The 8304-nt window shown below is 61.0% G+C and overlaps 1 protein-coding gene across 4 annotated transcripts; it reads left to right on the top strand.

Moving 5' to 3' along the window:
- The first annotated feature begins 244 nt into the window (after positions 1-244).
- NRBP2 (nuclear receptor binding protein 2) lies at positions 245-7506 on the top strand. Of its 4 annotated transcripts, none has more exons than XM_088844514.1 (18): positions 245-631; positions 1087-1209; positions 1274-1375; positions 1475-1564; positions 1717-1757; positions 1860-1954; positions 2101-2124; positions 2195-2278; positions 2350-2405; positions 2501-2596; positions 3556-3688; positions 3804-3906; positions 4007-4057; positions 4140-4275; positions 5161-5210; positions 5322-5385; positions 5516-5571; positions 5663-7506. In XM_088844514.1, the coding sequence occupies exons 1-18, from the start codon at positions 509-511 to the stop codon at positions 5814-5816; spliced, it is 1581 nt and encodes a 526-aa protein (XP_088700640.1). In that variant the 5' UTR covers positions 245-508; the 3' UTR covers positions 5817-7506. The 4 variants fall into 4 exon arrangements, with proteins under 4 accessions (XP_088700640.1, XP_055288227.1, XP_055288226.1 ...); XM_055432252.2 differs by having other exon boundaries at positions 5161-5214; XM_055432251.2 differs by having other exon boundaries at positions 5161-5214; positions 5516-7506.
- Positions 7507-8304: the final 798 nt, after the last annotated feature.

Raw genomic sequence — 8304 nt, 5'->3', positions numbered from 1 at the left:
CCCGCACCCGGGTCGCCGGGCTAAGGCTGGTCCCTTGGCAGCCGAGAGCTGCGCCGTCCCAGCAGAAGCCTGGCTGGGACCCAGGCGGGCGGAGCCTCGTGGGGCGGGGCTGTGGACTGGCGGGCGGGGCCCTAGATGTAGTGGGCGGGGTCTTCGTGGGTGTGGCGGGGCGGGGCATCGGGCGGGGCGGGGCTCCACGCGGTGGGGCACTGGGCGGGGACAGGTGGGGCTTCCGCGGGGCGCGGCGAGGGCTCTGCCTTGTGCGTGGAGCCTCCGCCTCGGCTCCGGCCCGGGGAGGAGGCTCCGGCGGGGCAGGCGGGCTCCACCCCCGGGCCGGCCGTGTGCCCGCGCCTCCCAGTTCCCAGAACCAGGGTCGGGGCTCGAGGGGGTGGTGGCTGCAGCTTCGCTTCCGACTGGGCGTCTGGGCGCGGGGCCAGGACGGGCGGTGAGTGGCGGCGGCGTTGGGCGGCGGATCGCGCGCAGGGCGGTGGCTTGGACCGGCCGAGCCATGGCGGCCCCGGAGCTGGTGCCGAGGCGGGGCCGGGAGCGGGAACGGGAGGACGAGAGTGAGGACGAGAGCGACATTCTGGAAGAGAGCCCGTGCGGCCGCTGGCAGAAGCGGCGGGAGCAGGTGGGCACAGCGGGGCGGGCCGGGTCGCCGCCCACCTCGAGTGGAGCGGCCCTGGGGCCACGCGGGGCCGTGCGCATTATGGGGGAGCCAGGGGGCCGGGACCCTGCCCGAAGCCTCGCGCAGGCGGCCTCCTCGATGCGCGCTTGCACTCCTTTAGCCTGGCCCCCACGCCCTGGTGAGAAACCCCCTCTTCCTTAAGGGCCAGTCTCTCGAGACCACCTTCCCATGCCTCTGAGACCACCTGTTAGCCTCCTGGGAACCATCCTCAAAAAACCCGAAGCATGCCCCGAATCCCCACAGCCCAGCCCCAGGATACCACACCTCTACTCCTGGGTCCCCAGCTTCTCCCTGGAGCGCCAGTGCCTGCCTCACACCCTCCGGCTGGTGGATAGGATGTGAGCAGGGACTGAGCCTCCCTGGACCACCTCACTCATGCCCCCCACCCCCACCCCCAGGTGAATCAGGGAAACATGCCGGGGGTCCAGAGCACGTTCCTGGCCATGGACACTGAGGAGGGGGTGGAGGTGGTGTGGAATGAGCTGCACTTTGCTGACAGGAAGGCCTTCTTGGTCCACGAGGTAAGGCCCGCTGCCCCACCCCCCCAGCCCCCCATCATCCTGGTGACTGCACCCCCCTTCCCAGGAGAAGATCCAGACCATGTTTGAGCAGCTGGCGCTGGTAGACCACCCCAATATCGTCAAGCTGCACAAGTACTGGCTGGACGCCTCAGAGTCCCGAGCGCGGGTGAGCCCCTGGGCACGTCATGGGGTGGCGGAGCACCAGTGGGTGGGGTGGCCATGGGCACCCACTGTTGGTGGAGCCCGTGAGTTTGCTGCCTCGCAGGTCATCTTCATCACAGAGTACGTGTCGTCAGGCAGCCTCAAGCAATTCCTCAAAAAGACCAAGAAGAACCACAAGGCCATGAATGCCAGGGTATGCAAGTGAGCTGGCGTGGGTCAGGGCCAGGCTGGGGTCCGGGGGCTGCTGGGGACAGAGACGCTGAGGGGCACGGGGCAGGGCTGGGCCAGGTGGCCCAGGCCCAGCTGCCTTTTGGAGCCCACCTCATGGAGTCCGTCCACCACCAGGCCTGGAAGCGCTGGTGCACACAGATCCTATCTGCGCTCAGGTGAGAGCCTGGGCTTGCCTGAACACCTGCCTGCGATCTCCCTCGCCCACCCCGCCTCCTGGCACCCCTGACCCAGCTCCACCGGCTCTCCCCTCCTCGCAGCTTCCTGCACACCTGCAGCCCCCCCATCATCCATGGGAACCTGACCAGCGACACCATCTTCATCCAGCACAACGGCCTCATCAAGATTGGCTCTGGTGCTGGCGGGGAGGAGGGGGCGGCGGGGAGGAGGGGGCGGTGGGGAGGCCAGGCCAGGCGGGACCTGTTGGGAACACAGGGCCGATGATGCTGCGCGCCCTGTCACGTTGACACCTGCTCTTTCTCCCCGTGGGGACCGGCTCAGTGTGGCACCGGATCTTCTCCAACGGTGCGTGGGGACTCTGGGGGATGGGGGCCTGTGGAGAGGTCTGGTCTGCTCACCCCCTGCTCTCCCGTAGCGCTCCCCGACGATCTTCGAAGTCCCATCCGTGTTGAGCGGGAGGAACCTAGGAACCTGCACTTCTTCCCTCCAGAGTATGGAGGTGAATCCAGGAGGCCCCCACCCTTCCCCCTGCACCCGCCTTACCCGTCCTGACCTGCTCTCCCCTTTCAGAGGTTGCTGATGGCACTGCCGTGGACATCTTCTCCTTTGGGATGTGCGCACTAGAGGTACTAACCCAGTGTAGCCTGGGGCCCTCCTCCCAGCTAGCTCCCTTAACCCCACCCATCCCTTCCCCCTACCTGACCTTGCCCTGTCCCCCCAGATGGCTGTGCTGGAGATCCAGGCCAATGGGGACACCCGGGTCACAGAGGAGGCCATTACTCGTGCCAGGCACTCGCTGAGCGACCCCAACATGCGGGTAAGCAGCTCGCCTGCCCCTGTGAGTTGGCTGTCAGTGTTCCAGGCTGGGCAGTGAGGGGCCTTAGCCAGGCCTGCAGATGGCACAGGTCAGAGCCAGGCCTGCTGCACCAGCCCTTCCCCTGCAAGGAGGGCCTCACTGGGCAGGTGTTGCGGGACAGACCTGATGGCATGAGGGCACATCCTGAGCACAGAGAGATGCTCTCAGCGTGGGCGCAGTGTTTATGCCAGTTTTATAAAGAAACAGGTTCAGAGAGCCTTTAGCGTGAATGGTGGAGCCAGCGTGCATCTAGGTTTGCCCAACTCCACGGCCCTGCCCGTAAGCTTTCAGGAGACCAGCTGAGAGGATGCCAGGCGGCAAGGTGGGTGGGGGCAGAGGGCATATGCTCGGAAGCTGCAGCAACAACCTCTGTGGCCAGACTTCAGCGACTACCTGGCTTAACCCACAGCTTCTGGGAGTGGTGGGGCCTGGGTGGGACTGAGACAGACGTGGAGCCAGGATGGACCCAGAGGCAGTGAGGGCCTGGATGTGGGGCAAGGGAGGCGCCCCTCAAGGCCATCTGCAGAGCCGGTCCTGACCTGCAGCACCAGAGGAAGGGCAGGCAGGTGGGCTCAGGCTGGGCCGCTCCTACCTCAGGGCCCAGGCCAATCTGCCAGCGCTCTGCCCAGCCCTGGGCTCCAAGGCAGGGGCTGGTGTCCGTCCTTAGTGTGCAGCCTACATCTGTCACTTGGGGATGACAGTGCCGGCCCTCAACAGAAACTGGGGCGGGGGGTGCCTACTGGAAGGAAAGCACAGGCAGCTCCGGGCCCCGGGAAGACTCCACTGTCCTGTTTGAAGACCCAGGTCCTGGCCCGGCGGCTAACAGGATGCCTCTCCCTGTGCCGGAAGCTGCATGAAGGCTCCCAGGGGCTTGGGGCCAGAGCAGAGAGGCTGCACCCACTTCCACCCCTTCTCCGCAGGAGTTCATCCTCTCCTGCCTGGCCCGGGACCCTGCCCGCCGGCCCTCTGCCCACAACCTCCTCTTCCACCGCGTGCTGTTTGAGGTGCACTCACTAAAGCTCCTGGCTGCCCACTGCTTCATCCAGCACCAGTGTGAGGGGCAGGTTGGCCTGGGGGTGGGCCAGGGCCTGGGTTCGGGCTGCGGAAGGAGGCTCGGCAGGACCCCATGCTTCAGGGCCCGCTGCCTGTGTGCTCCCGCGGCCCACAGACCTCATGCCTGAGAATGTGGTGGAGGAAAAGACGAAGGCGATGGACCCGCACGCAGTCCTGGCGGAGATCCCCCGGCCTCCCCGGCCCCCGCTGCAGTGGCGGTGAGTGACCTGCAGCCCAGAGGCCTCCCTGCTCCTCCCGGCCAGCCCTGCCGCACTGGCCGGGCCAGCCATCCCCACGTTCTTCTTAAACCCACGCCAGGTACTCAGAAGTCTCCTGCTTAGAGCTTGACAAGTTCCTGGAGGACATCAGGTGAGGGCTGGAGTGAGCCTGGGGAGGGGGCAACTGTCGGGCCTGAGCCCCCAGCCGGCATCTCCCTGCACTGTGTCCCTAGGAATGGGATCTACCCCCTGATGAACTTCGCTGCTGCCCGGCCTCTGGGGCTGCCCCGTGTGCTGGCCCCACCCCCTGAGGAAGCCCCAAAGGCCAAGACCCCGACGCCAGAGCCTTTTGACTCAGAGACCAGAAAGGTAAGCTTCCACCCGTGCTGCACAGGCCTGACCACTGCCCAGAGGGACTCCCTTACCAGGGGCTTCAAGTCTCCCGGGCCAGCTCTCCTCCCAGCTGCCGGAGGCCAAGTCCTGACTGATCATCCTGTGGAGCTTGGCGGGCAGTAGTACAAGCTGAGATACACCCCTCTCCCAGAGGCTCTGCAGGGAAAGGCTCCTGCAGACCCTTGCCCCACACATGCCACCGCTCTGACCCACCTCCTTGGCCTGCGGATTCCCTGACATCTGTGCCCTGGTGTCTCCTCCAAGGCCCCCAGGCCCTGGGATTCCCCTGGCCCCTGCTCCTACAAGGCTCCCCCGGCCAGGGCCCTCCTGGTCAGCCTCAGCCCCTCTCCCTCTCCATGTCCACACCCTCTGGTTTCCAGAGGCCATGGCTTCAGCCTTGGGTGTGTCTCTATGGTTACTGCCCTGATCTGGGCTTCCTCTGTTCCCCACCGGGATGCTGCACCAGCCGCTTGCCTGGTCGCCTGCCGCTGGCTTCCCTCCACAACGCAGCTAGAATTCTTGTTCTGGGCCGGGGCAGAGCCGGGGCTGATGCCTGGTCTTGCTGGCATCCTGGGCTCCTGCTCTTCTGTCCCTGAGGACCTTGCTCTTCCTGTCCCGGTGTTCTCTCCACTTATGAAAACATCCTGAAGCACCCTCCAGCTTCAGTATCTACCCCTCTGAAAGTTTCCTTAACTTGGCTGGCTCCTAACAGTGAGATGTGCTTTCTAGTTTGCCCTTAGAGGTTCTTCCCATCTCTGGTCTTGACTACCCCTGCCCAGCCCCTTTGAGGCAGCATCTGCGCCTGCTGCCAGAGGTTGAGGTCCAGCCTTTGAGTGACCTTGGCCTGCGTCTTCCCCGCAGGTGATCCAAATGCAGTGTAACCTGGAAAGGAGTGAGGACCAGGCGCGCTGGCACGTGAGCTTGGGGTGGGGGGGCTGCCGCCGGCAGAGACACTGGATGCGGGAGGAGAGGGACGGGGCTGACCCTGAGCCCACCACGCCCTTCTGCCTCCGCCTCCTCAGCTCACTCTGCTTCTGGTGCTGGAGGACCGGCTTCATCGGCAGCTCACCTACGACTTGCTCCCAAGTAGGCGGGTGGGGGGGGGGTTGGGAGGCCGGGGAGGGCGGCAGGGTGGAGGTGAGGACCCCGGGTGGGGGCGGGGCGGGGGCGGGCAGGCAGCACTGTGGGTCTCAGACCCCCGCCTCCCCCGCCGCAGCTGACAGTGCCCAAGACCTGGCTGCCGAGCTGGTGCACTATGGCTTCGTTCACGAGGTGAGGTGTGCGGGCCTGCTGTGGCCAGCCTGGGAGGGCGGCAGGGTGGGCCACGCCCCTCCGTCCCCCATGCTTCCCTCCCGTCCTGCAGGACGATCGGCCGAAGCTGGCCGCCTTCCTGGACAGCACCTTCCTCAAGTACCGTGGAGCTCAGCCGTGACCTTGATCCACGCACCTCAGGGCCCCAAGTCCCCTGGAAGCTGACCTCCTGGCTCCCTGGGGAAGCTTGGCATTGGCCCCTGTAGTTGGGTGGGGAACCAGGGTCCCTGTCTGCCTGTGTGCCTGCTAGTGAGAACCTCCCCTCGCATAGCTCCCGCAGCCCTGGGGTGGCCCACCAGGGGTGAGGGAGCTGGCGCTGGGGGACTGATTATCTGCTGCTGCGTGTCCTTAGGAGCAGGATGCCCCATGCAGCCAGCTTCCATAATTTCCTGCCATGTGGTCATGAAGGGGCTGCCGCGCAGGGAACCACGCATAGTGCTGGGGGCTGAAGGGTGGGGGTCAGCCCTGGACAGCTGTGCACCCAGGGAAACGTTCCATTGCAAGTTGGTGCCACTGACCCACACGAAGAACCACCACCTTAAACTGATGATAAAGCACCTGCAGGTGTCGGGCACTGTGCTGGGCAAGTGGCGTTGCCATGACCTGGAAGCTCGTGTGGCTATTGCCCCCTGTCCCCCATCCAGGGCAGACCCACTTCCGAGCCCCTCTCTGGCTCCTGCAGCCCCCACAAAGAGCTGTTCTCTGTCCGCGTTCCCTGGCCGGAGTGGTCCATGTCAGATGCCCCCCCTGCTCCTCCCCAGCTCCCCCCGACTCGTGCTACCTCCCTGGGTCCTGGGGATATCAGCGCCTCCGCCATTTGCAAATGTAGTTAATCACTCTTGAACATTTAAAACCGCATGTATAAATTTAGCACATTCAGGTTTCTAAGTGTTTGAAATATCAAACAAGAAGAGCCTACCACTGTATTAGTTCTCTGTTGCTGTAGGTTTTTACCACAAACTCAGTGGCTTAAACCAACACATTTATTAGTTCTGTAGGTCAGAAATCTGGCGCAGATCCCATCAGACTAACATCAAGGTGTTGTCACTCCTTTCTGGAGGTTCTTGGGGAGAAACCATTTCCTGCTCCTTCAGGTTGTCAGCTTGCAGGTGTCAGGAGCATGCGGGGCACTGGGCAGGAATTCAGTTCCTTGCAGTGATGGGGCCAAGGTTCCCATTCCCATGCTTACTTTAACTGAAGGCCATTCTCAGCTTCTGGAGGCTGCCAGATCCCTTGACTTGTGGCCTCTTCCTCCATCTTCAAAGCCAGAAACATTGCATTGAGTCTTTCTCCTGAACTGTGTGTTTGGTTTTCTGCAGCCAGGAAAGCTTCGTGTGGTTAGGTTGGGTCCACCTGGATAATCTGGGATCATCTCCCATCTCATGGTCCTTAATCTTAATCATATGTGCAGAATAATTTTTGCCACGTAAAGTAATATTCCCAGGTTCTGGGGGTTAGGACATGGACATCTTTTGTCATCCCACCTGCCACATCACCCCAGCCAAAACCCCAAACCAACACCCCTTATCAAGACATGTCAGATACATTCCATGTACAAATATCGTGAATCTCAAGTTATTTTAAATGTTCCAGTACTCTACAAAATTATTCAAGTTCTTACACCTTTCAGTTTAAAGTTACGCTTTAAAATAACTTACACATCTACTTGGAAATCCTGATGCCAAGCTGTCTGCATTGTCTGAAACAGCTGGGAGTGTCCAGTGCGTAACAGGTTGTGCCAGAGGTTAAACTGAGGTCAAAAGGATCAGTACTAGCACTGCTTCGTTTAATGTCTGTTGAGGTTTTCATTTTAACTTTTATCTCTTCAAAGTGATATACGTATTATTTTAAAAGTGGAATTATTTTAGGCCAATAATAAATAACTAATAAATACAATGTCTAACTCTGATCCTTTGCAAATTCAACTCTTAAAATGCATGTTTTACAAGGACACGCACACATGCTTTCACTGCTTTTCATCGGTTTTTCTACATTATGTGACACCTAAATGGCAACCCACTCCAGTGTTCTTGCCTGGAGAATCCCAGGGAAGGGGGAGCCTGGTGGGCTTCCGTCTATGGGGTCACACAGAGTCGGACACGACTGAAGTGACTTAGCAGCAGCTGGTGTCCTCTGGCGGGGTGGGAGGCCACTGGCCTCAGTCCCTTGACACAGCGCCATCTCAATGTGATGGGCACTATTACAGCTTCACTCCCACAGGTCTCAGCAGAGAACGAGGTGTCCTAGGAAAATATTTGCTTTCTTGCACAACTTTTTGTTTTCCCTGCAGTTAATCATTGCCTTTTGGGGGGCTTAGTTTTCCACACGTCATTAATTCCCCGCTAGATTCTCCGGCAGAAGTGTGAACCTCCTCTCAAACTTGGGATTTGTTGCATAACTGCTGTTTCCATCTTTTCCTGGACCCCTCACCCTGCCGACTGCCCTGGCTGTCAGCATGGGCTACGGTTTCGCCAGCTTCCTTCGCCAGCTTCCTGGCGCACCTCCTTTCTCTCCGCTGGAGCCCATGATTTCCTCTCCCTTGATTCAGTTACGGAGTCTGCAGTTTGCCCTCGCTACTCTCACATCTGCTTGTTCGTGTAACTAGGTACAAAGTTGGGCTTCTAGTCCCAAGAATTCCTATGCCTTTCTGAGTTCTGACCTTTGCAATGTCTTCTCTGGAACTTTTCTTTACCT

The sequence above is a fragment of the Moschus berezovskii genome, chromosome 16 (genome assembly GCF_049115385.1).
Source record: "Moschus berezovskii isolate FMDL1 chromosome 16, NW_MosBer_1.0, whole genome shotgun sequence".
Classification (NCBI taxonomy): Eukaryota; Metazoa; Chordata; class Mammalia; order Artiodactyla; family Moschidae; genus Moschus; species Moschus berezovskii.
Note: the sequence above shows the minus strand (reverse complement) of the source record. Positions and strands in the feature narration are given on the sequence as shown.

Excerpts from the sequence above, each read along its gene's own strand:
- NRBP2 (XM_055432251.2), top strand. The coding sequence starts at position 509 with ATGGCGGCCCCGGAGCTGGTGCCGAGGCGGGGCCGGGAGCGGGAACGG. Across the intron at positions 1,955-2,100 it reads CCTCATCAAGATTGGCTCTG|TGTGGCACCGGATCTTCTCC; the intron begins GTGCTGGCGGGG and ends GGACCGGCTCAG. Across the intron at positions 3,907-4,006 it reads CGGCCCCCGCTGCAGTGGCG|GTACTCAGAAGTCTCCTGCT; the intron begins GTGAGTGACCTG and ends AACCCACGCCAG.